A 27792-nucleotide genomic window follows, 5' to 3' on the forward strand; every position below is an offset into this window, starting at 1 on the left:
GTTTCCGTTGCAAATGTTCATCATATTTCTCGTTCGCCACTCCTTCCTTCCCTTCCTCGTCTTATTCAATTATTTTCACCTCTAAAATGCTCAAACCAAACTATATCCGACTCAATCGTTTTGTGCAAAGCACATGAAGCCAAACTGCACATTCTCACACACGCACACACACAAATATGATGAATTGCTTAATGAAAATGTAATCGACGCTTTCAATGTAACTATTTCTATTTCAATTTCAATTGCAGTGTGCACTGTGCAGTGCCGAAGCAGCAGCAACAACAATGGCAACGGTAGCAACAGCTGCATCCATACAAACGCGGTACGCTAACAAATTTGCACCGATTAAGTCGTTTTAATTATTGCAGAAAATAAATGGTCGAAAAGTGTGTCAAAGCGATTTTTATTAGAGTCTTTGGAGTGCTTGATGGAGATGTATGAAATGGAATCAAGAACACACTTGAACCAAAATCGGTCTTAGAATTTAAGATAAATGCCGAGAGAGCGATAGAGCACAAGCACAACTACGACATACTACAGAAAACTACATCGTTCAATAATTAACGACAAACCAATGAACGGAACACGAACAAAACGAACGAACGTACGATTGAAAGAAGAAAAAAAACACCAACAGCAGCAGTCGTTCAATGCGAGATATATATAAATATATAGAAAATAATACGTGATGACCGTGACCACTGTTCGTTGCTAAGACTGAGTCGACACTGAATGCAACTGTCAGAACTTCAATGTAATCGCATATCCAGTTCAGCCAGTGGCTGGGCAATTTTTTGGCATTCTCATTTTAGGTCTTCCATTCCATTTTCTGACTCTTAATTCTTTTCCACAGTTACGACTACCACTTCTTCTTGTTCTCTTGTACGGTGTGTTTCAGTTCGGCTTTCTTTTTGTTTGTTTGTTTTTTGTTTCTTTTCTCTATCTCTCTCTCTCTCTCTCGCCCTCTCTCTTGCATTTTATTGTCATGGTGTAAAATGCTATCGAAAATTGCACACTCGAAGAAGCCACATGGCAAATGAAAGCCGAACGAAAGTTTGTGTGAATCAAGAATGAATTTCGGTAAAGCCGTTACTTTCTGTGTCTATGTGGTGTACAGTTCTGATAGCAACCAGACAACATAAAAGTTCTTTCATTTTCTCACTGACAACTGGCATTGTTACTGTGGTCCTGCCATTTCTCTCTCTCTCTCTCTCTCTCTCTCTCTCTCTCTCTCTCTCGGTGTGTGTGTGTGTGTCTTGTTCTCAATGTTTTTCAGCCCAAAACTCACGGCATTCGGCCAACCGATCCATTCTGAAAAATGTTATCAATAGAATTAATGAAGGCTTTTCAATGCAGCACAGCAGCAGCAGCAGCAGCAGCACATAAATATAGAAACCAAACCGAAACAAAGGTAAATCAACTGAAAAACGAAAACCAGATTCTCAACGTCACTGTGGATTTTCAGGGCATTCCATTCTGCGTCAGCCAGAGTTGCTGCTCTCGTTCATTCACAACGGCTCAAAGTCTAAATGTCGAAGTATATAATGATAATGAGTTTCGTTTGGCATGGCCTACAAAATCGGCAATTGCTGATGTTTGCTTTTGCTCAGGATACGATGACAACGAAAATACCAAACCAGAAAAGGGGGAAACTCTCTCTCTCTCTCTCTGTGAGATAAATGAGTCGCATCTCATCCAGAACAATAGGAAACTAACCGAAAATTCGTTCCACATTAATTTGGCTTCATCCATTTTGATGGAAAACGAACATGCTTTCTCTCTGGCCAACGCGAGAACAGTGAGGGAATGAAGTAAGCGAGCAACAAAAAAATCAAACTAAAGACAAAAACACAATAATACCATTCGGTTGGTTGGTTTTCGATGCCTTTCAGCTTTTCCCAACTTCCAAAGCACGTTTCTATAAATTAATACGAAATAGAATATTGATTTTTGATGCTATTTTTGGATTTTGATATCATATAATTCAATATTTTCACCGTGAAAGCAGAGGCATTCCAACCAAAAAGAAAACCTCTTAAAATGTCACACAAATTTAATTTAGAGTAAAATTTGAAGGAAAAGGGAAGGCGAAAAAAACAGCGCTCCATTTATCGCAAGCAACATGCTTTCAATTCTATCTCTTTCGAGCAATTTAATTTACATTTTTTACCAGTCAATTAATAAACTTTTGACTAAATACGTGAGAAAATCAGGCAAAATTGCGTACGCCATTCAGTTGCAACTGTTTTGGTTGCTGCTGTTGCCGTTGTTGCCATGAACTGCAATCAAAATAAATCACAAAATTAGCAAAAAGAGAAGCATCGATCTATCTTGAAAATTGGTATCAAGTTATGCATGCGCTGTTGAATGCTACTTAATGAGGAAATATATTATGTGTCGTGTAAGCATATGTGTCGGATGTGAATGCACGTCTTGATCATATGAATACAATTCATTGAGCACAAGTTGTGCGCAAAGTCGTTGTGCATAGACGATGACGATGATAACAACAACAACAACGACGACGACATACGGCCAAAGTTCGGGCAAATCGGCAATGAATATCGTGAGAGAATTAAAACAGGCAACAACAAAATTTATTGCTTTTTCTTTATAATGAGACGAAGCACACTTTAAATCCCACATAGAAGTGATGTACAACAACATTATTATCAGGTTTGTTTACATTGAATTAACGGAAGACGGTGGAAGAAGAAAAAAGCTAAGTGAATATCATCGACAATAGTGACAATGACTGGTGATTAAACAAGCAAAAGTCAATATTCAACAAGCACACATATTTTCGTTTTCATTCAATTAGACTCATGCTTCTTATGACTTTTTCAAACAAGAATTTCATTATTTTCCCTGTATTGAGTGTGGTTAAGGTCAATCGTCAACATTTCGCTGATATTCGTCGCAAAGAAAAAGAAGAAGAAAAAATATGCTAAATACTGCTTTATTTGTTTGTTTGTTTTGTAATTTTTTTTTCAATGACTCTCTCAACGCCGCGACCACAGTGGAATCGTCCCATTTTTGTGTGGCTTTTTATGAATCCAATGCAATATAAATATGAAAAAAGAATCGCGATCTTATCAAAACTTAGGCTGAGTCCAAATGCTCGGCTAGAGAAGTTATGGGCCTTTGAAAATTTTACAAAAAAAAATTACAACAAATCGAAAAAAATGAGAATTTCTGATGTAAAATTTCTTTTTAGGTCCTAATATGTTCCATTCGATTGAAATTTTCCAAAAAAATATAAGAAAAGTCGAAAAAAAAAATTCAGAAAAATCATTTTTTTCTCGAAAAAATAAAAAAAAAAATCCCAAAAAATCGATAAAATCACTTCAACTTTTGGGTCAAGTCTTCATTATTGGTCCTAATTCATTTCATCCACCCAAAAATTCCCCAAGAAATGCGAAAAATTCTTCTAGCCGGCCATAAATTTTATAGCCGAGCATTTGGACTCAGCCTTATTGTATTTTTAATATAATAAACAAAATTATTTTTTGCTTTTTTTCTCTCTCTTTCTCTCTCAAGTGCATATTTATCGTAATTCAGTGTATTCGATACGATGCCATTTATAACATTAATGCTAAGGTTAAATAATCAACGAAAAAACAGAATTTAACAAAAAAAACACATCGAACAACCGCCGATTGATTCGATTAAAAGTTATGGTTCGCAATGGTTTAGTTAAATTTACGCATTGTGCTCGAGCACCTCGCGCGTCGATTCACAATATGTGCGAATGCATTAAACTTAATGGAACGTGAAAACATCGAGTGCGCTGAATATTTCTGTTTTTTATATTCGTTGAAGACGTCGTCGCCGTTCTTCTTCTACTTCTTCTTTTTCCACGTTTTGTTTTCTTTGCCACAGTGTTTGGATCGTCAGTTGGGTGTTTAGTGTGTGTATGTGGAATAAACACAGAAAAATAAATGTTTTAGTAGTGCAAAAGAACTTGGCATTCACTAAGTACAGAAATGGGAAGGAACGAATCACAGTACACAATTTTATAGCGATTGCGAACGTTTAAGAATAACAAAAACACTTATTTACACACACACACACACACACACACACACACACACCCACACCCGGGTATGGGTATGGTTTTTGGTACAACGCAGCCAATACAACACCGAAACATGCAGAGACAATAACAAAAGCGTAGCAGAAGTAGTTATCGCATCGAAATGATGACGCGCACGCGATATTGCCAATTATGCGTACATATCAGTGAATTTACATCAAGAGAGTGAACAAAGAGCAGCGTGAATTCTTTTATCGACAACACACACACACAAACACCCCAGTTCCGAATGTAAGCTGAGAATTTACGTGAACACAGAGAGAGAGAGAGAAAAAATCGGCCAGCAGCAACATCAACAGCAGCAGCAGTAACAAAAGCAGCTGTGTGGTGTTTTGTGCCAGAGTGTCGTTTTTTTTGTCGGGTTTCGGTGTTCTAAACATTTTCGGATCGAACCCCCACTACAATCGAATCACGTGCTAAAGAAAACTCTTATCGGATTTTGCTATTTTGTGCTTTTGATGGATAAACAAGTGTTGCATTTGCATTTTAATACACGGAGTAAATCAATGGAGCAACTATAATTCAATCTCAGTGTTGTGTTATTTTATCGTGCATCGTTTAAATCGATCAATATTTTTGTGTGCTGTATTGTGTTGTGTTGCGTTGGCCTTGTTGCAAAAAGTTTCACGGAGGCCGGGGCTAAATGTCGAACACATTTTCAAAACGTGAATATGAATTGTGTGTGAATGTGTGTGACTTGTGATTGTCTCACTGTCGTTTTTTGTTGATGTGTATGTGTGTGTAAGTTTGTATACTGCATTAGTGTCCATGTGTTTTGTCCATTTGAAATGAAAATCAGCCTAATCCTTTTTATCGGTGGTGTGAACTATGCCATTCTGACAACAGCTTTAGTGTGTATGATGTTAATGCTTATTTTATATATTTGCATATATTTTACTGATGTGACCGTTTTCACACTGACCACTTTTACATTTGGTGTGTGTTTTATTTTCTCTCTATCTCTTTACCCTCTCTCTCTGTTGCCATTGCAGTGAATTTACTGGACAATTTTGTCGACAGTGAATTGTACCTCGGATTTCGTGATATTTTCAATACAACGCACAAAGACTGCGTATGGCGTAATGTGTTCAAGGATCATAAACTTTGTACCAAAGATGTAAAAATTTGGCTTCACTCCAACGGAACTGAAGAATTGGTAAGTAATCACGATGTTGTCTATCTTCTGTTTCTTTACTTTGTATATATGTATGCGAAAGTGAAATATCTGTGCTGATGCTGGTGCTGCGTGTACTATGTCTGAGAGCGAGAGAGAGAGAAAGAGAGTTCAGAGCAAAGCAAAGCATACATATTCAGAATTATCGTATTCGTCGAGAACGTCGCTGCTTATTTGCCATAAAAACGTAATATGCGCCCCTTCATGCATTATGGTAAATTGTTTCAGAAAAATATTGTAATTAAGATAATTAGTAATCGGATGGTAGCATCATCGCTGCTGGTGAACTTGATTATTATTTTTGATTCCGGATCCCTATTTGCTTTTGGAGAAAAGGGAAAAAGATGAAGAGAAAAGAGAAAGAAAGGAAAAAAAAAACTTTTCCAAAAGTCTGCAGAGCTAAAAAGCAACACATTCCCACCTCATATTCTGAAGCCATACTTTGTTTGCATTTTATCTCATCGTTTTGCTCAGACTTTACCGAGAGTTTTTCGTCGCTTCGTTTTTTTTTTGTATGTTTTCGTCGGTACGCCTTACTGTATTCCATCTGTATGTGTGTTTGTGTTCATTAATACTTTACCCATACTGAATTACCTTCATTTGGCCTCGCTCCCACCACCCCCATGAATTCGGTCCGAAAATCTTCTACCGCTCTCTCTCTCTCTCTCTCGCTCAAATGTATTTAATCGGCACGCCAAAGATTAAACCAACCAAAAATAAATCTCATTCTCTCCGAGCTGTGCTCCAACAAAAACAAACACACCGAGAAATAGTAGATTCGACTGCGATTTGTAATGATTCGTGAAATTGAAATCAAAAAGTTGTAATCGCTTCATTGCCATGAAATTTGATTTGGTTCGGTTTGGTTTGGGTTTCTCTCACCCTTTTGAGCCCTTGGAATTTTAAATACAACCAACCGACCAATTTTCAAAAGCTGTCGAATTTGGATCATTCGATCCAAATTCAGTCGGTATTTTCGATCTATTTCAACACAGTTCGTATAAAATAAAAGTATTTTTTTTTATTGTGCACATTCTTTAGAAATAAAAATCAATTTTTTGTTTTCTTTGGTTTGCGTCATTCGATTTTTGTTGTTGTTGTTGTTGCTGTACACAAGTGTACTCTTTTATAACTGGCAAATGGTAGAAAAGAACCAATTTTCTATTTTTTCACATTAATTATTCAAAGCAGTTTTGGTAAAGTTCTCATTGCGCCGCACTTCGAACCAAACGATTCCTATGCACATATGCTGACTGTACTGATATGAAAGCATTTTCGAGCATTTTTAAATGGGCCACATCTAAAATATTCATTGTCAATACACGATTTGGGTTATTTCAAGTGAAATTCATAGAGCCACCATAAACGCCAAAATGGAAACTTACCCGACGAAAATCGATTGTCGATACCGACTTAAAGGACATTCCTTTGATGATGGCGACGACGACGACGACGACGACGAAGTGAACAAAATGTACAACGATATCACGATATCACCGTTATTCACAATTCATCACCAACGCCAATTCAAATAGCTTTCATACTCGATTTCAGCTTAATTACAACGAGAGAGAGGGAGAAAAAAAACACAAACCCTGCAAATGCATAGCTTTTGTGGAAAACATTTCAAATGCCAAATTCCGTTTCAACGTTTACCGACCGCTATTTGTGGAACAAACTTTTCCAAATTGAACATTTTAATTCAATATGGTTTTAGATTGATCCAATGGACTTTGAATGGCTGTTGAGCACGCCACATTGGGATGCGGATAAAGAGAATGTCATCTTTATTCATGGATATGCTGCCGGTGATGGCAGCACACCAACACTGATGTTGCGAGACGCTTTCATACAAAGTGGACAGTACAACTTTTTTATGATAGATTATGGACCGGTGAGTCGAGCACCGTGCTATGTGTCGCTTGTACAAAACATCAAATATGTGAGCAACTGTGTGGCATCTTACCTCAAAAACTTCATGAATTCCGGCATGCAAAAGCAAAGCATCACATGTATGTATGCTCTATATTTTTTGTGCACATTCTTCTGGGGACCAAATAAAATTCGGTTTTGTTTTTTTTTTCAATACCATTTTATATAGGCATTGGTCATAGTATGGGTGCGCATGGTTGTGGTTTATTAAGACGATACCTGGGATTCCGCATTAACAAAATTATTGGCAAGTATTTTTGTTTCTCAAGTGTGAAATGATTTTCACTTGTTCAACCGCACCAAGTTTGCCGAGCTCTTACATAGTTGTGTCGTGGCACAAATTTTAGGATTGGATGCAGCACTTCCTTTGATCTCCGAATCGGATCGATTGAGCTGGCGTGACGCATCCGTAGTACACACAATTCAAACAAATGCCGGCTACTATGGTGACCTGGGTTCGATTGGCCATTTAGATGTATGCGTTAACAATGGCAATATTCAACCGTTTTGCCAAAATTCTCAAAGTATGAACACTGCTATTGACAATTTTTTAGACATGTTTTTTTCGAACCATTTTAGACATTTCATTGCATTTTTTATCCGATTCGGTCTTTTTTTTATTTCATTGATTTGCTTAAATTTCATTAAGAGTTTTAATTATGATTTCTTTTCGTTTTCTTTTGTATCCCATTTTCTTTGCCATTTCTTCGTTCATTTCTCAATCTCTTCGACTTATTGGGTTCGAAAACTATTTTCGGTTATGAAATTTCCACGCAGATCCAAATCTGTGTAGCCATTTGTATGCACTGTGTTTCATGGCACAGAGTTTATTCGATGACGAGCAGCAAATGGAAGCCAAACGTTGTACACAAGTGTGTCCGCATTTGAGTATATTTCAAATTGTAAAAGTGTTCAATCCGTCCGATCAGTCAGCCATTTATGACAACTCCATTACCGGTGATTCTCCAGAGAATATTGTGCTTGGCATGAACATGAGGTTTGACCATTTGATAATAAATACACACAGTGTCACACTGTGTCACACACAAAATAGTTTTGAATTTGAATCAAGACAGACAAAAAAAAAAGAATAAGCTAAGATCAATTTCCAATTTTGTTTAGTGCTCGTGGATCATATTGTTTATCAGCACTGGAACGACCGTTTTGTTCGATGACTGAAGATAAAATTGGTACTCGAAGATGCTGCAGTTTAATCGATATGTTCACCTAAAATTCTCTTGCAATAAAAATAGGGATAAATGTGACCAAATTGTTTTCTTTTTTTTCTGCCACAAAAATGTTCTTTAATTTTGTTTTGAAAAATAAAAACTATTCTTATCGAGGAAAAAATGGTTCATTTCATACATGAAAATTTGTTGGTATCAAATTGTAATTCTAATACATTTTCTAACTAATCTAATCATTTACAACTTAGAATTGCTTTTCATTTGATGAAAAAAAAGAAGAATAGAAAAGCGCCTAAGATGAGAGAGGATGTGGGAGCGTTGTTTCAGGTTCTGTTTCGCACTTTCATTAAATCGACCATCGTTTCAATGGAATTGCTACGAAAACTGACCTCATCAAGACCACCGTCCTGGTTCACTCCGATGCAACATCGAGCATCGCCGACTGGATTGCTTTCCGATGGACAAAATGGTACTCCATTATCTTTCAGACAATACGAGCCATAAGCACTGCAAGAGAGAAAAAAAAATCGAGTCATAAAATTTTAATGAAAATTGTGAATCGAGTCAAGATCTGGAGCGATAGCGATATATAGAGAAAGAGAAAGAGAATCGGACAGTAAGATAGAAATAGTCGGTATGTCGAGCGGAAAATTACTTCATCGGAGTGTGTTGACCCATTGGAATATCGAAACCGACATTTTGCCGATACAAAAATCGATTGTTTCGAAAACTGCGAATACCAACTGGACATCGTCTGGTGCATGGTTCAGCATTCATGAGCGAACTATCGTAGATGCTCTGCGATAAATAGCACACGGACCAAATGTGACTGCATAAATTCGCGTCTGGCGAGAGTAAAAAGAATGAAACGACACATGATTTGCTTTTTGAATTGTGAAATGACGCAATACAGTGAAATGGAGTGAAATGAAATATTACTTGAAGTGCTGGAACAAAACGGTTGTCGTTTGCCGCCATTTACACAGAAATCAACGTGTCCAACACGTCCGCCTTCACCGTAGTACCCAGCATTTGTGTGCATGACTTGAACTGATTTTGCATCGCCGCTGTCTAGTCGATTTCCGATGCCTGGCGATATCAATGGACGGGCCGGATCGAGAGCTACATGCAGACACACACACAAAAAGAGACAGAGAAAGAGAGAGAGAGAAAAAAAATGATTGAGTACATGAATTGCGTAAGAGGCACGTAAGTACTATGTATAGTGACAGAGAGATAGAGAAAAGAAAACCGAGATCAAAAAAAGGGAACAAACTACTTACCGATAATCCGTTCGATGCGAAAATCTAAATAATTCGCCATCAAACCGCAAAGGTGGGCACCAAGACTGTGCCCAACACAAAGCGTTTGCTGAACCGGCATACCAGAATTACGTAAAAACGAAAAAGCTTGTGCCAAGCATTTTGCAACAGGTTTTAGATTGTGAACAGCTGCTACATAACACGGCGGCCGACACAAAACTCCCCAATCCACCATAAACACATTGTAGTTACCATGATTCACGTAGGCTTTGTTGTTGTTTTTAGTTGTGTGGATTTTTTTTTCGTTGTTCAAATTTCATTATGTTACAGGGAAAAATAATGAAAAAAAAAACCAAATAAATAACAAATTGAAGCAAAACAAAACCGAAACACATTAAAGCAATCCAATAAATTTAAATTGCAATTCGATACGATTGACTTGAAATCAGTAATATCAATATAGATAACGCAATTGCTATATTTAATTTTTAATTTAATCAAAACTAATCACACCGACATACGCGTAAATCATATAATAAATACGCTATATAAGTAACAAAGCAAAGAAAAAAAGAGTGCAATTACCATCTCGTAAGACGGACATGGGTAAAGCGTCGACATTACCACCGTAACCATGAATTAGAATCACATTTTCCTTGTCGCGATCCCAGCCACTGTTTCGTAACCAATCACGTTGAGTGATGTCAACCTGAAATGATGCCGACAAGCGAAAGTTACAAGAGCGTTGAAGGAAAGAGAAATAAAAATGAATGAAAACCAACAAACAAAAAACAACTACGAGATAAGTGGCAAAGGTTCGTTGCGTACGAGTCTTTTGAGACTTTAAATTAAATTTTTCTGTGTCGCACATCATGATCAGACACTAGGAAGTGAATGATTATTTTGTGTGTATATGCATTTCATGCATATTTGATGATTTGTTGATTTACCTTTGATTTTGCATGAGGTTTTTTCGGTGGAAATAAAGTCATCGTGATATCCGGATCTGGACACTGGTCGCGATCATTGCCACGCTTCCATAGACAGTCCTCGCGTGTTGTATTGAATAGGCCGGGTTCACCGAGAAATAGCGCCGTCGCAACTGGCCCTTGAGCATCGATCACTGTGAAATGCAAATGACACGGATACGCACAAACACACAATGAATTAACTAACCATCGAAAATCATCATCGATATCGTAATTTAGATGTGTCAACCACATATTTCTAATTAGGATAATGTCGGCATTTCAACACCCAAAATCACCACAACGCTATAATTAAACTCGCTTTTGGATATCGCGACCATATCAACAACACCCAACGATGGAAGCCTTGGAGTGTTGAACTATGTTCATATGTGTGTGTGTGTGTGTGTGATTTTGTGTGAATGTGTCTGCCATTGTTAATCTCATTGAAAATAAAACCGATTTTTTTACTATACACTTCATACATGAAGTTCAATTCAGTACAAGGCAATCGCATCAATTCTCCCATAATCAGAATCATTGCGCTTCTCGCATTTATTTGTCTGCTCATCAACACAGCTGATATATTTCGAAACATTGCTATAGATTTTTCAAGCAAGAGTGACTGAACGCGCAAAGCAAAAACAATCAGTTTATGTATGCATGAGCAGAAAAAAAATGATTGCCCAGAATAAAAGACTTTTTTCTAAAAAAAAAAAAAATGTGTAGACACTTACAATTGATGATGCTGGCCAGTGTCAATGAAAAAATGCTACACGTAAATATTGTCATCGTGGTATTTTATTTATATGTTTCAATGTTTTTTTCTCCGAATCACTGCGTTCCAAAACAAAAACTACAACAACCCAATGTACTCATGAAATTGTCAACCGAAATTTTCCATGAAAACAACAACCGGCGCACAAAATATGCTGAGCCAAGTGAAAATGTGTTCGACACGGTGTTTTTCGTTTGTTAGGTTGGTTGGAATGTGTTGGCAATTTTAAAAATGTCCAGCACTCACACACAACACTCGCACACAAATCACCAACTAATCGAAAACTTTTCACCTGATACAATGCTTACCGAAGTTTTTCACATCAAACAAACAAACAAATAATAACAACAACAAAACTTGCAATAACGTATATATGTATGGTGTATGTGTGTGTTAGTTTTGCTCATCAGAGGGGACGAAACTGAAAGGGGTGCTCTCATATTTGCAATCAGAACCTCAAACCGCATGAGACCATTATTGATTTAAATACGAAACACACTAATTCGAATTCGGAGTACACTCAATCGGAATTGGAATCGATACACACATGAATATGGTTGGAGCAGACAGGGTGAGCGCAATAAAGCAAACAGAAGTTCCAATTTCGAACATTAATTACAAGCTCAGTTGTTGCTCCGATCTATATATCGATATGCACTTTAGTTTATTGTGTAAATTGTGTTTTTCGGCTAGATAAACCGTATCAAAATTCAATTGAATCGTAAAATTCGTTTGCTGTATGGGTTTAATTCAACACGGACTCATTATCGTCGTCGTCGTCGTCGTCGTCGTTGCTGTTCGACCGAGAGTTAACAATATTTTGGGTAATAGTATTTGGGTTTATACTTTTGGCTTAATCGAAATATCTCTCCCGATTTTCGACCACTCGGTTAGTATATGTTTTTCGTCGCTGTTTGCGCGTGTACAGTGCAGCAGGCAGCAAAACATCAACTGAATTATGGCTAATGACATAATGATTTAATTCGCATATCGTATTACGTTAGAGCCTATTCAATTCCATTTTGATGTAGTGTGTGGTGGCCCATGCTTCATGTGTATGAGGAATGTATGCATGAAAATGAATCCGGTCATGTGCTGCTGCTGATGTTGTCGTCGATGTGTGTGCCACACTGCCACCTCTGCTGCTGCTGCTGCTGTTGGTACCGACTTCTGCTGCTACTGCTGCTGCTGCTGCTGCTGCTGCTGCTGCTGCTGCTGCTGCTGCTACAAGCCTTTTACACGCTCAGTAGTCGGTAGTTGACGCATTTTTCCATTGCGACACAAACACACACACACAATTCCAATGGAGAGCGGCCGGAGATTATTGTGCGTTTTGGAAATTTTAACAGATCGAAAAAACCGAGAGGTAGAGAAAGAGAGAAAGACATAGACAAGCATTTAATTCATACATATATGATTGTGTGCATGCCGTTTAATTCGTGAGTTCCGTTGTGTTTTAGCGCATGATGTCGTTTTCTTTGCTTCTTATAAATAAAAAACTATCATTACTATCGAAGCTGCATGAAGAGACCAACACAAGCACATTCTCACTATATGCACTTTGCGAAGTGTTAAGAAATTGATGTTGGCTTTTAGTTTTCTCTCGCTCTCTCTTCCGTCTTATTTTTTTCTCATTGCAAGACTACACACAATCGAAATGGAAACCGATAATGTTTGTCTTGTCGCTGAAGTTTTGTACTTCGTTTCGTTCCGTTTAGCACGAGCAGCAATACAAAATGAAACAAGAAGAAACAACACGGCACACACGTCGAACAGAGACGAGAAAAAATAAAATAAAAAAGAGTTTATGCTTATTCGACTGCATTCGCATTTTTCTCCCTACCTTCGCCACTCACCATTTCGCAGCAAGCGAAGCAGCAACACATGCACAGGCACACACAAACCAGCCAGTCAAGCCAAAAACACATCATATGATAAAAAATTCTCAACACGATTACCAAATAATTGTGTGTGCGGTGTTGGTTTTTATTTTATTTCGTTTGTTTTTTTCTCTCTCGTTTTTCTGCCATTGCTTTCCTTTCCACCGATTAACTGTTCGTATGAATACTAAATTCACCGCATGCACATAAAATAATGAAGAGATAGCACATAATTATGATCATGAAATGTGAAATGAATACGCGCCAAAATGAAAACACAGCAACAACAAATGAGTAATATTGCAACAATAACAACAACCAGAACGAGGAAAAAAAAAGAGTCAGTGTTGCTCGTGTGAAATCTTTGTCGATGATGTCAGTTAAATTTTAAGTTTGTCAGTGTGTTTGGGCCGACGTACGACACCGATCGGTGTCAATTGATAAAGTCGAAAATGTCAAAAACGTGAACAATATGTGAAAGCATTTTGATTGCGTCTTTTTCGTTGGTTCAGTTTTATTTTATTGTATTGTTCTGATTCTTGCCTGTGCGTCAATGTTTTCTGGTTTTTTTTTTCAGTTATGATTGCGGTAATCGCTTGTATTGTAAATCATGTATTCCGCGTACCCAGAAAACAAAACCATACATTGTTATGGCAGAAAGCGCACAGTATTGTGCGTTCGGAATATAAATGAACAAATTGGATGTGTTTTAAATCGAATGACCGTTACTCTTTTGATTTAAATAAAATGAACAAGTTAACGGCACTCGACTTAAAATACCATTTTCTTTACGTACTAAAATACTTACTTATTGAGATCATTCACCGAGTATTTGTGTGTGTGTGTTTTTGTTTCGCAGAAAATTTCCTTTCTGCATAGACATTTCACTGCGCCGATTTTTTTTTCTCTACAAAATCATTTTGTTTCGAGTTAATAGATTAACCAAAAAACACTCTTCGATGCATATATGCAATTGCACGTGGTCAATTTAAGAAGTTTTCAAATGAAACAACACCTTGCTCATGTGCAATCCGGTGTAATTTTTCTTTTATTATTGAAGGAAAAGTGTAGCAAATATACAATTATGTTTTTTTTCCATTATTATTTCTTCCATTTGATTTCAATCAATCAAGTTTTGCTCATGCATGTAGATTGTAATAAAACGTGATATCAATGTTGAATTCAATGCCATTGTCCATTGAACCCGTCCGGTACCGATCAAACGGTCGATAGATTTTAGTTCATACGATTTGATTTATGGCACGAGAAGATTTCTTTATCCATTTATGTGAAGGGTCTTAAAAAAAAATGTCTTACCATAACCAAAATTGGTGCTTCCGTTTTCATATGGCCATCGGCCATTGATTTTGATCGCGATGGCACATCGCAACAACTGGAACAGCTTTTTTTTTCTTTTCGATTTGAATCAAATTCTGATTTTATATGATTACAACATTCAATTACATTACGCGGTGCTCATGAATAAATCAGCCGAGCTCGAAACGAATAACTATGCCAATTGCTGAAATTTTTTTTAGAACAAATAACTTTTACGATATGATCACGATTCAGTTTTCATTCACTTTATTTGATTTTCAGGTTTGTTTGTTTGATTTGGGTGTGCGTGTATGGGTGAGTGAGTGTGAAGAAGTTGTACAATTCAATGTCAGTTTGATCAACAGTTAACATCTAATATAGAAACTAAAGGGGAATTACGTTTAAAAATGTGAGTGTTGTTTCACTGTTGTTTGGTTTAGCATGAAATGTGCAACAGTAGTGTGACTTACTTACTGATTTATTGAGCTTTATTGCAAAGGATTAGTTTTCATTCATTCATTCACTTCTATTTTGTTTAAAACTATACAGCATTTGGATTTTTATCTTAAATAAATGCATTTATTTCTACATAACATTCAATATAATATATACGTATTCAATTAATTTTTCAGTGTGCCTTATTAAACCCATATAAAACATCTTCGACATTGAAGTTTTTTTTTTACTTTTTTTTTCATTTTGTTTACTGTTTAGGAAAGATTCTCGGTTGTTTCTTTGCAAATGTGTAATTTCGTCTAAAGTAAAGTGTCCATTTTATGTTCTTAGGTGGTAGAAATTGTCTATCTGTCTCTGTGTGTGTGTGTGTATGTGTGTGTCTATGTGCTGGTTCTAATCGGTGGATTGAGGCATTTGAGGAATTGATGAAAGCATTTTTTTGTTGTTGGTTGTTTGTTTGTATTTCTCTTTAGGTGATTTTACAACATTGATTGTCTTTGCTAAATTCTACGGTAATGATTAAATTGTCTTTCGTTTTATTTCACATTGGTTCAGAAATATACGTTTAAATATATATTTTGCCGCAAGGGGTAAATGTGACATTTTTTCTGTCGTCTTTTGAAACGTTCCATATAATATGAATATCAAGAGTCCCGTGATTGGGTTATGTGTATAAATGTCGTATCATCCTAATTGAAATAGCGTAGAAAGAACATTGGCCGCTGACAAAGGAAAAATTGACGTTTCCTACCTATCATTTCAGCTGAACATGCAAATCATTTTCTTTGATAAACAGAACGAACGACCATGTTCAATCGAAAAATGAACACACATTCGATTGTTGTCAGAATATTTCAATTGACCTTACTTGGTATTCTGGTTTTATTTTTCTAGCTCAAGTTCATAAATTAGTAAAACGTATTTGATCAGCGAAATTAAAAAAAAAAACTCCACACACAAATGTTTTCTTTTTCGCCCGCAGCCATTGTCACGAGGCCTTCTGCTAAATAAGCGAAATGATTCACATTGGCTGGAGATTCGAGTTCATTGAAATTGCAAAATTGATTTGCAACAAATACATTAGCCGTTGTTCAAGTTCATGTGGGCTGCGATTCAAAATCCAAACACAATTGCATTTGACAGGTTTTCAAAGCTCTTCGGCAAGCAGCTTTCGTGCAACACATTGAAGCTTATCGAAAACACTTCAACGTCATTGTCGTCGCATGAACTAACGACATAACACATTTCTGGTTGCCACTGATTGATTATTGAAAAGATTGTGAGGAATGTACTTGATTGCATTTTAAAATGTGGGTATGTATTATTTCACATTTTTATCAGTTTACTCCATTTTAACAATTTAAATGCTTGTGTTTGATATTGCCACATGCGGTCTCGTTCCTCTCTCTTTCTCTCTCTCTCTCTCTCTCTCTCTCTCTCTCTCTCTCTCTCTGTGTCGAGGCAGAAAAAAAATCATTCATTTTGCTAAAAACAACAAAAATTGTTTCGATTTCAACCAGTGACCGATTAAATTTGCATGGTAACTTAATGAAAATGCAGTGTCGTCGGTTTTGCATGCCGTTACCATCATACAATATTTCGTTAAATTGATGGCATTTTTATTATAAATGCATTTGTGATTTTCCAACAGGATACACATATTGGCATTATATGACCTATGTGCATACCGTGCTCTCTTTCTTTCTCCCTCTTTTTCCAGCTTGCTCATTTCAATCGTCATAAATAATTAATCAATGACTAGGGGCATTTTCGATGATCTCGGTTTATATGCGCACTCGTCTGGTGGAATAAATTAAATGCGAAATGTTGTTGATTTATTTGCGTACATTGTAAAATAAACGCGGTTTGTCGGCGTAATTTCGGTCAATTTTCCGGAAATCAAGTTGATTTGTCGAGAGTTCAATATCATTTTTGCTTCAGCAGCATTGCAATTTCTATTTTATAAAACATGTCGTATTCTTCATTATTTTTTGATTCACTACTACTGTAAATTTCTGTTCCATACTACTCATATAATTACGAACTAACAACGGATTGGAAATGGAAGTACATTTGACAGAATAGAGACACTTTAGGGAATGTCAAACATTTATTTGAGATAATAATACATTAGCCAGTTAAAAATGTGTCCATTTTTGTTTTTCTTGTTAGTTATCGGTTTTCTTTCAATTATCACACACAAAATGCATTTACATGATTCATTTGATAAATCCATTAAAAATTCACACAATCCATTTTATGGATTTTGTGTATAGAATTTCATTTGTCTCTCCGTAAAATTTCTAACATTTTTACACAAATTGCTCATTCAATTGGGTTTTTTTTTTTTTAAATTTCATTGGATCACATTCAAAATACATAAAAGTCAACGACTTTTCTTTTCCCCTTTTGGATATTTCTAATGATTCAAAAAAAAAAAATTTGCTCGGCTGTTAACACGCTAAAAATTACATTAAAAACTTGCCGAAAAAATACGTTTGCGCTCATTCATCTATATTATATATTTATTATATATATTTTTTGGTTGCAAATAAAAATTAAAAGAACATTGACGATGTCACACTCCATGAAATTGCACGTCATTGGCCCAATTATTTCCATTTGGAATTCAGCATTAATAATTATATTTAAATATATATATAATATATATATATATATGTATATGTGGTTGGTGATCATCAATCAGATCATATTTTCTATATCATTTCGATTCAGGCGAACGAATGTGCGAGTGAGTGTTCTCCAACTTAATAGCATTTTGAAGATCAAGTGGTGCGAACAAATTGCATTTTGTATGCAAAGTTTGTCACAATTCATTGGAAATTTATCGGGAAAAAATGATAAATAGTCATGATAATTGGTGGTGGTGAGACGTTTGAAACTAGCTGGTAAAATATCCGAAAAAAATGCAAAATGCAATGGAGAACATTGACGTGCATTGCATATACATTTTATTCAATTTCATATATATAATGAATTTAAATCCAATTACCGAACGAATGAACGAAACATAAATCTCTTTCGCACTCGACTTCGAAATTAACGTATAAAACATATGAGTATAATGATAAGTCTAAATGCGGATTTGAAATAGTCTTCTGTCTTACTCTTGTGCTGAATCGAAATGCAGCACGGAGCAGAGTGTTCATATCGAATGATTCAATTTTTCGTCTCCACTTACACTCTTAATTAGTAGGTAAAATTCATAATTACACATTTAGAATTGAGCTTTTTTTTGTTGTTGAATACGATTTTGTTTTATCTGGTTGTAATTTTTTTTTTCATTCACTTTTTATTCACTTTTATTAATTTTCATTTGATTTTGCCTTTCAACACATACAAATGAATAAAATATACAAATTACAACATTGAATTCGATAAATGATAAAATACATGTGGTTTATGTGTCTGCCCGCTAGTTGGTTGACGACAACAACGCTTGAAACAAAAAAACAAAAAAATGAGAAACGATTTTGCGCGATCTATATTTTATGGGTTTTAATTGCTGCCTTGTGTGGTATATATTTATTATGAAAATGGTCCATTTCGTGTACATATTTAATCGTATGTGAGTTGTGAATGTTTTTCTTCGGCAAAATGCGACCAAATGGTTAAGAATGAACGAGTCAGTATATATTACATAAAAACAGAAGGAAAAAGAACGCAAGAGTTTGAGTTAAATGGCCCTAGGTAATATGATGATATATCTAAATTACACATATCGAGAGCTCTGCGTGTGAATACAATCGATTGTTCAATTCGATATTACGCGCCATTTACTTCACTTGCGTGTGTGTGTGTGTATTCAATTATAATTATAATTAAATGTAGATGCTCGCGCTAGCGTGCACGGTCGCCATCGTGAAAGGGTTTTGCACACACTGCACCACATCGCCGCATATATTTGATTCGAATTAAGAATAAATGATGGCATCTCTACGTTCTTAATTCCCATGTCGTACATATTCATATAAAATGATCGCACACCGCAAGCTATTAGCTCATGTTCATGGATTTACATTTTCGTTTACGATTCTTGCTCTTCCCCTTTTTCAATCGTAGACACTTTCTCCTCTGTTCACTCTCCTCGTTTGGCGATTTTTTTTTGTTCACTTCAATCTCACTGTCGCGTGCTAACTACATATTGTTATTTTATGTAATCCGTTGCACACAGCGCTAAAAAGTGTGGCATTGCATCTATCGCGCGCTTTGACTACTGCACCAGCGCGCAGCATACCCATTGATTCAATGTAATCTAACCTTTGAGTCGCTTGCAGCCACAGAGTGCCATAAACTAGACACGCGTCGTACGACATACCTGTAAAACTATTAATTTTTTGTTATTTATTGTTTTACTCCTTTTTGACTTTGTCCAAAGTACCCTCTCTCTCTCTCTCTCTCCCTATCTGTATGTGTGTGATTTTACTCTAGATCCGCTGTAAACGTTCACTTTTTTAATTGGATTAAAGTGTTTTAATTAAAATTGATTTTTGCTACCATTTCAGGATAAAATCGACTCATGAACCAACACAACTCTCTCTTTCTCTCGCTATCATGTTGAATTTTAGTCGTTTTTTTTTCTATTCTGTCGTCGTTTGTGATGAATATCAATTGGAATTTAGTGCAAAAGACCTAGAGGTGTGTTTGTGTATGTGTGCAACGCATGAAGGGGGTCATTTAATCAGGCATTCGTGCTCAATTTTCAGTTTAGCTGTTTTTTTCTTTTATCATCTCGATGTGTGTGTGTGTGTGTGTGTGTGTGTGTGTGTGTGTAAGTCTGGCTGGCTATTGGTGGCCCATTATCAAAATTCAACTACCAATTACAAAACTACGGCTGATATTGCAATTGAACTGAGGTGAGATCGTAAATCGTGCTTTGATAGAACTGATTATAATTTGCTGTTGCAATTTATTGTGTTAGGTTGATATTAGCTGCGGCATTTCAATTGTTTCACATGCTTTTAAATCTAACGTTACATAGATATAGAGTGGTTTTTAGTTGTTGTTGCTGTTATTGTTGTTGTTGTTGTTGTTATTCATTTCCTTTTGTATTTTACTAATAAAATCTACCCATTCAAATAGAGATTAGATTATCGTTAATACTAATAAAATTGTTTAAAACACTTAACCTTTGCAGCTATTGTTATAATAATTATTACTTTACACTGGATATTCCCTTTTCTAATTTACACAATACAAGTAGTTGTTGCTGTTTTTCTCTCTGCTGTTCATTTAATTCAACCAATTACGTGTTACATGGGTATACGATGTGATGTGATGTAATTATGATGTGTGTTCAATGTTGTTGATTCGATTTAATTAAACCATTTGGTTTTTTTTTCTTCTGTTGTATTAGTCAATTCCTGATCTTGATTGAAAATCGTGCAAATTTGTGGTCAATTGTGTGTTGGTTTTCTCCGTGTATCTCTGTGTCTATCTCTCTTTTGTCTGATTTTGATACAATTATTGTGGTTAAAAATCGCTTAATTTGCTTAATAAATTGGTTATCATGTGATGCTAGTAACTAGTAGCCAATTAGTTATTTACGAGATTCGAGGTTAGTTCAGCTCATGTTTGGTGCGTTTGGTCATGCGCTATTACATTTAAATCATATCTGCAAATAAACGAAACAACAAGAAGACACATTTCAATATAGTTGATTGTTTTGACACATAGAGACAAATCAAAAGAAAAACAACAAGTAATCTTTCATACACACACAAAAAAAAGTTATTTATTTCATCTTTTTACTCTGTTTGTGTTTTATTTATTCCATTTACTATTGTGGCATTAATTCGTTTTTAACAGTTTTTCTTTAATTCAAAGATTCTAAAAGACGTTTATTGAAATAATCAAGTCATTTCTGCTTCATCACATGATTTGTGGCATTGTTTCGATAACAGAATTTATGACTATTCCGTTTTGTGCACATACCTGTCCGCTCCTCCAGAAATTCATCTTCGTCCGAATCGTCAATTCGATCTTCAACCAAGGACGTTTGTCGTGACAATGACTATGAATACAGAGAAACATGATGGAACGAGAATTGAATGAAAAAAAACACCATGAACTCATACAATGCTCATTTTTCAATTGCTTCATTGAAAAAAAAAAGTGTGAATAAAAGTGTTTTGCTTACAGCATTGTTGCGTCGTCGTGGTGGCGAGCGTTTATTCCACAGAGCTTCAAGTTGATCAAAATGTTGTGATTGAGCGAGTGCGGCTTGCTCGGGCCCGAGGCTCGCTTGTGACTGAAGTGTTTTCATTTCGGCAATTTTCGATATCTCTTCCATCGATGCACTAACGCTAAAGCGGCGTTTAAGCCGTTCATCCACTTGAGCCATCATCACCGAACTCGTTAAATGACCATATTTCTTTTGCCATGTGTAAGTGTCTAGTGACACCTCCTTCTTTAACAACCGGCGCATTTGTCGTTTCGGGCCAGCCGGTCGTAAATCTATGCGAAACAGAAGTAGACGAGAAAAAAAGCCACACAAATGAAAACCAATAATCGTTCTTGTCCGTTCGCTCGTTAATTTATGAATATATACGTAGAGGGTACGTTTACGATTGCAAACAACACAATACATACCTTCAACATCTTGTGCGGGCGCCGAATAAGTGGGCAATTTGATGTAACTGGCTGGTGTGTTGTGCAGACAAATGACCGGCAATATTGGGCTATCAACGATATGCACTAAAATGCGTGAACATTCCAAACTGATGTCAAATCGTATGAACGGCACATGTAATTGTAACGAGGTTAATGCCAATCCACGTTTCGTTTCCCACACAATTAAAACCTTGTCATCGCTGCCCGACACAGCTGTTGTACCGTCCGCCGAAATTTTTACACATGTTACTTGTGCCAAATGCCCGGCCAACGTATGAATCTCTTCGCCCGTATGTATGTCCCATACAATTAAATTACAATCCTTCGAACCGGATATCACTTGCGTTTTATTTGCCACTGAAACGGCAACACATGTTACCGCATCGCTATGGCCAACCAGTACTTGAGCCAATTTACCACCCGTTGCCTGCCAAACCTTCAGCGACATATCCCGCGATCCGGTTATCACAAACAAACTATCGACGGTAATGCAAAAGCACGTAATTTCACCGGAATGGGATACCGAATAAATTTCATTTTCTCGTGTTAATGACCAAATTTTCAGGCTGGTATCACCGTTTGTGCACACCTACAAATAATATCAATGAATATCAATGCAACACGAGGAAATTTATGATGATTACTAAAAAGAGTTGTGTGAATGGAGGGCGCGCGCGAGTTCGTGCGAAACCATCAAAGTTTCACTTTTGTTCGATATTGGATGGGGCGCGCGTTACGTGTGTCTGTGAGAGCGGAACTTTCAAAGTAAAACTTCCGAATAAACTCATAAATTTTGATTGCATTCAGAGAAGAAATTAACTAAATGAATAATCAGAGATTGAGGTAGCAAAAGAACAAAAGCATACTCATGGTTCCGGAACAAAATGAAAAATGTATCTTTTAGCCAACGACTTGGGCACAAGACGACGACGACGACGACGAAGATGACGATGGTATTATGACAAGACTTAATAAGACGTTGCCATTCTTGGTGTCAAATTTATGGCATTGCAAACTTTTTGCTAGTAGCTATCCAGTTTGAAACTAGTATACTACGACAGCGGAGCGATGACGACGGCGACGGCGACGACGACGACGACGATGCAAAGAAAAACGGAGTAAAAAGAAAAACAGTTCGACATTTATGACTTTTGCCCTACTAAAAATTTTAAATGATGAACGTCAAACTAATATCTGCCACCAAAATTTTTATTTCCATCTAAGTTGTCTTGAGTGCTTACGGGAGTGAGCTCGTGCGCCTCATTGCCATTGTCGCGTGTGCTCAAGATGCATTATTTTGAAATGTGATCCATAATTAATATGCGAAGTGTCATTTTTCATGCGGCAAATGCTCTTGATTTAATGAACTGAGATGGTGGTGTGATGTGGAACAGTGTGCTGCGCGCAACACCAAAGAAGTACTTACCGCGAACTTCATATTGTTGGTTGCCGCAAGGCTTTTATATGGTCCCTGTATTGTTTGAAGTAGTGTTCCTGTTTCGGCCAGCCACACGCAAAGTAATCCGTCGCGGTCGGCTGAGATTATACGACGCGAATCCATCATCACCGTAACGCATTGAATGGCAGCATTATGACCCTTTTGTTTGTGTACGACCCACGAACAACCGAAAATTAAACGATAAATGCAAATGACGCAGATTTAAAAGTAGCGAACACCATTGGTAATAATAAGAATCCAAGCGTATCCATTGGTGGGGAAATTTTCATATGGTACAAAGTTTGAGCCTCAGACTAAATGGATTTCAGCCCACAAATGACAATGATAAAACAAACCAAAATGGAATTTATTTTCCAATACCTTGAATGTAGTAACAACTAAGCTGAACACCAAATTCCAAACGATAACGGTTTTGTCTTCAGCACCCGATGCGAAAAATTCCACGTTTGGTGAAAAACTGACACATGTTACAGCGCCCGTGTGCTCTTCAAATGTTTGTGTCATTTGTGGCACATTGATTTGCCAAATTTGAATCGATCGGCCCGATGCAATGGCCGACAATTGTGAATCCCTTGATATATCAAAGCAAGAGGCTGGCTGTGATGCACTGATGATTGCACGTTGTGACTGTGACATTTGACGCAATGGTTTTCCCTTCGGATTTCGACGTGGATATGGCCGTGGCTCTTCATTGCGAAACGAGTAGAATGAGATTTTATTTCCGCCTGATATGAAGAGAGGGAGAGAGAGAGAGAGAGAGAGAACGCATTCAATTTTTTTTTGTCTACTTCACTGAAAGTGACATTTTTCTTCATGAAAAAAAAGAAGCGTTTTTTTTCGCCGAATGGTTCTGGTGAATATATTAATCGGTTATGCTGACCTGCTGTAATTAGGAAATCGTCCATTTTGGCTACGTATAAGGCCGTGACCGGGCCCGGATTCGGCGGCAGTGAACGAGTCAACCTACCAGAATGCATATCGAATATTAATGCACGCGTATCATCGCAACCGACTATTGCACGTTGACTATCCATCGCCATCGTTATGGCACGTACCTAACATTCATAAATGGTGAACATATTTTTGAAACAAGTCTTTGCGGTGAAAATTCCACATTATCTCTCTCCCTTCCTCTGATAATGTGTTTGTTTTATTTTTTCGCTCAAACATTTTCTCCATTGTTGAACATATTGTGTGTGTGTGTGTGTGCCCGCTTCGCTCACGTAAACGATACCATTGAATAGCGAATTCATCGCGTTCGTCTCTTTTCATTTTTTTTTCGAATAAAATAAATATCAGACGATTGCTGGAATTTGTTATTGAATCGAAAATTGAATTTCATGACTCGTACATTTTGCGAATGTCGTTTTCGCGAACACGCATTCGCGCACACACACGTTCGTTCGTTCGTTCATTCGTTCGTTTGATATCATCAAATTCGCATGAAGAAATGTTTAGTGTCACTATCATTACCTTTGATTTGTGTCCTTTAAGACTGTGCAGTTCGGTGCCCGTTGCCAATGTTCTCAAATATAGTCCATTATCCTTACAATGTGCCAATAAGAATACCTGTTGAGCGGATAGAGTGAGAGAAGGAGAGAACACATGCTATCAGTATAAAGGATCAAATAAGAAAACCGATATTATGTATTGTATGTTGGCATTGCTGCAAGAATTAAATCGCATCTAAAGAAAATTATTTTATCGTAACGCAAACGATTGTCAGACGCGTAAAATGTGAATCGTTCACAGTTTTGTGTCGTCGCCCGAAGAAAGCAAACGGCAATGATATTGTCGAAGTAACAGTACCAGCACCATCAGCATACACAGTAGCACCTAATAGGATTAGTTAGTGAGATGTGAAATTGAACACGTGCAAATTGACACACGCTCAAAATTCAATGAAATAAAGATATACCGCGCTTAATTTCGCTTTAATTTCTCTATTTCTATCCGCTATCCCAGCGAATTGTGTACGTATTGTAACAAAAGCACACCATTTATTTACCTTTTTCACGTAATCGTTTGTCAAACTTGCGTTCATCTTCATCTCTTACTTGCATTCACACACACACACACACACACACACACACACTCACTCTTGCTCTTGATTTCACGTCACGTGAGCTAAAGCTCGTCATGATATTTTCGCCAAGCGAGTGCGGTGTTTGCATTTCAAGTGTGTTCACTGTTCACACTCGTTGGCAATATTAAGGCAAAGTTCTTGGAATAGTAAGACTGGTGAATATTTTGTATCATTTACACGGTGTGCGAGTCTCACACTGTGAGAGGAAGAGGGAGAGAGATCCATAGGAATCGCATTAAAATACCGTCTAACCAAGTGCACAGGAACGTACAGTCGATGCAACGGATGGGATTTATGCATAAATTACTTTCCAGCGTTTGCACACCATGGTTTTGAAGAGCAGTGAATGCGAGTGGCGCAAGCAAAATAGTTTGTGATGGTCAATAAGTGATCAGTTGTTTATGGCCCTTTTCGACATCCCTAACAATTAACGGAAGATTTTTTTAAAAAAAGGACGTGACTCATCACTGTAGTAGGCTCTACGTATTATAATCGCACCATCAGTTTATTCAGTCACAGTCTTCTCAGAAAGAAGAACCAATTTCCAATACACAAACGCTATGAATAGATAGGCACTTAAGAAAAAAAGGATCTTTATTTGATTGTCTTATCCCTTTGAAACAAAGTAGCCTCTTGAATATGGTTTGGAAAGGTTTTCTAAGAAAACACAACAACAAAAATTAGCGGTTTTGCCTCATTTAACATTATTATTGATTGCAATCATGTACAGAAATTCAATCACATGTTTTCATTGTAAACAAGTGATCAAAGGTCTCACACAACTCGAGTATATTCGTGCAATCGAAGCTATCAATCATTTAGAAATAACATTTGAATGGAACATTTGTAGATGTTCAAACACGATTTAAGATTCATTGAATTGTCACTTTTTAATCCGTATACGTCAAAAAGAAATGAAGAGATCAAATGGCAAAGTAATTCATAACCAGAACTTCTTCTACTCGACATTATCACCAATCACAAACACTCGTTGGAAGTACTTGACATTGTCAAGTTGACAATGCAGATATCATTTTTGGATGAACATTTGTCATAAATTGATATCAGCTTGATTACTCTTTTTACCTTAAATCAATTTTAGCAACCAAATAAAATATATGACGCCCATATCGATGACAAAAAAAAAATACCGAGGATAATTGATGCGTTACCGTAAATAATGTTTGCTTGCAGCACGAGAGTGTCACGCTTCTTTTTATTTGATTCAATTATCCACTGATCACTCAAATCAGCTTACAGGGAAATAACAGCGTGTTGATGCAAACACTAAAACTTGTTCATCGAGCTGTTTTGCAGCAGCTTGAATACAAAAGCAATTTGCGATGCGCTTCAAAATCCTTCATTGATTCTAATCATACTGATTATGCTGAAAATGAACTTTAATACTTTCAACCTAGGGGAATCACTCACTTTCCAAATGGTGTGAATCTTACGAATCTTATGAATCTTTTGTTTACTGAAATTCAATACTGACAGTTTTGTCGCCATTTTCAATTTGGATTCACGAGATTCATCAGATTCATCATATTCATGACGATTCGTTCACAGTAATGTGTTGAATCTGAGTGAATCTTCTGAATCTGTTTGTAAACATAAGAATATTGTTTGAATTTGGAAAAAGACTTCAATCATACAAACTGCATTGAATGATGAATTCCCCTAGCTTCAAACGAAATGGAAAAAAGAACGGTGGAATATCTGGGCGCTTGGCAGCATGGTCTTTGGTATGATTTCGGTATTTTTTGCACGCGTATGTGTGTTACTTGCAAATTTACTCGCTGTAATTTCGTCAATTTCACTACTGTCGAATTTTGCTATCGGCATTTTACAGTATTAATACGGAAAATTGAGAAAGTGATTAGCATGCGACACACTCTCATCAACCGTAGTTTCTAATATCCATTTTGCATGGCAGCTAAAGCTAAAAACTAAATAAAAACCCACTCACCGAATCGTTGGATATTTGAATATTTAATATCGGGCTATTGAGTTGTATGGTGTTCAATAACGTGAAATCATCCAATGACCAAAGGCAGACGGTTGAATCATGGCTCGATGAAACTAATACGTCGCTGATATGGCTCACTTGCAAACCACTTATCGGACCACGATGATGATCAATTTTCGTTATCTGCACGCGTCATCGTCATCGTCGTTCATCACAATGTGTTTGTATGCACATCACCGCAAATTGCAAAACAATTAAAATGCATTTAAACGATGAAATTAATAAATATTTGTTCAAATAAATAAAAAAAAATACTAAAAGTAAGAACAAAAAATTAAATGGAGATAACCAGCAACAATGCACACGATGTCACATGGATGAGGTTAAACATATATGTACGCGGTTTATGTGGGAACTTTCGATATGGCACTTGATGAAAATGACTGGGGGAGAAAAAGCATGCCGATGTGGAAAACAGCCAGAAATGCCACTCATTGTCTCTTTTGTTCTGGTACAAAGCTTTGCAGTGAATTATAGAGACCGTGCGGTTTTTTCTACCCACATTTTCAGCGCAATATTTTAATGAAAACATTTA

At 36.7% G+C, this 27792-nt stretch overlaps 3 protein-coding genes across 6 annotated transcripts in view; 1 reads left to right on the forward strand and 2 right to left on the reverse strand.

The window, feature by feature from the left end:
• The first annotated feature begins 4302 nt into the window (after positions 1–4302).
• Positions 4303–8479, forward strand: LOC129577154 (lipase member H-like). The gene is made up of 7 exons (XM_055463708.1): positions 4303–4951; positions 5089–5252; positions 6988–7282; positions 7372–7449; positions 7550–7726; positions 7980–8199; positions 8325–8479. The coding sequence occupies exons 1-7, from the start codon at positions 4885–4887 to the stop codon at positions 8431–8433; spliced, it is 1110 nt and encodes a 369-aa protein (XP_055319683.1). The 5' UTR covers positions 4303–4884; the 3' UTR covers positions 8434–8479.
• LOC129577153 (phospholipase A1 VesT1.02-like) lies at positions 8476–12802 on the reverse strand. The gene is made up of 7 exons (XM_055463707.1): positions 11357–12802; positions 10602–10774; positions 10237–10360; positions 9673–9918; positions 9329–9511; positions 9045–9234; positions 8476–8896 (listed from the first exon to the last, which is right to left on the reverse strand). Exons 1-7 carry the CDS (start codon positions 11409–11411, stop codon positions 8713–8715), a joined length of 1155 nt encoding a protein of 384 aa, XP_055319682.1. The 5' UTR covers positions 11412–12802; the 3' UTR covers positions 8476–8712.
• Positions 12803–18343: 5541 nt separating this feature from the next.
• The window catches only part of LOC129577374 (protein qui-1), a 133090-nt gene continuing 123641 nt past the window's right edge, over positions 18344–27792 (reverse strand). For 3 of the 4 annotated variants that reach the window (XM_055464273.1, XM_055464272.1, XM_055464275.1), the window contains 8 exons: positions 27198–27380; positions 24616–24711; positions 24023–24197; positions 23503–23867; positions 23110–23280; positions 21663–22272; positions 21211–21527; positions 20805–21084 (listed from right to left, as the gene is read on the reverse strand). In XM_055464273.1, the coding sequence (XP_055320248.1) occupies positions 20929–21084; positions 21211–21527; positions 21663–22272; positions 23110–23280; positions 23503–23867; positions 24023–24197; positions 24616–24711; positions 27198–27380 (2073 nt within the window). In that variant the 3' untranslated portion in view covers positions 20805–20928. Of the gene's footprint in view, positions 20686–20804; positions 21085–21210; positions 21528–21662; positions 22273–23109; positions 23281–23502; positions 23868–24022; positions 24198–24615; positions 24712–27197; positions 27381–27792 lie in introns of those variants that run through there. The other variant, XM_055464274.1, reaches the window with a different exon arrangement.

This window comes from Sitodiplosis mosellana, unplaced genomic scaffold (genome assembly GCF_009176505.1).
Source record: "Sitodiplosis mosellana isolate CC-2019 unplaced genomic scaffold, AAFC_SMos_1.0 Smas_scaffold_6197, whole genome shotgun sequence".
NCBI lineage: Eukaryota > Metazoa > Arthropoda > Insecta > Diptera > Cecidomyiidae > Sitodiplosis > Sitodiplosis mosellana.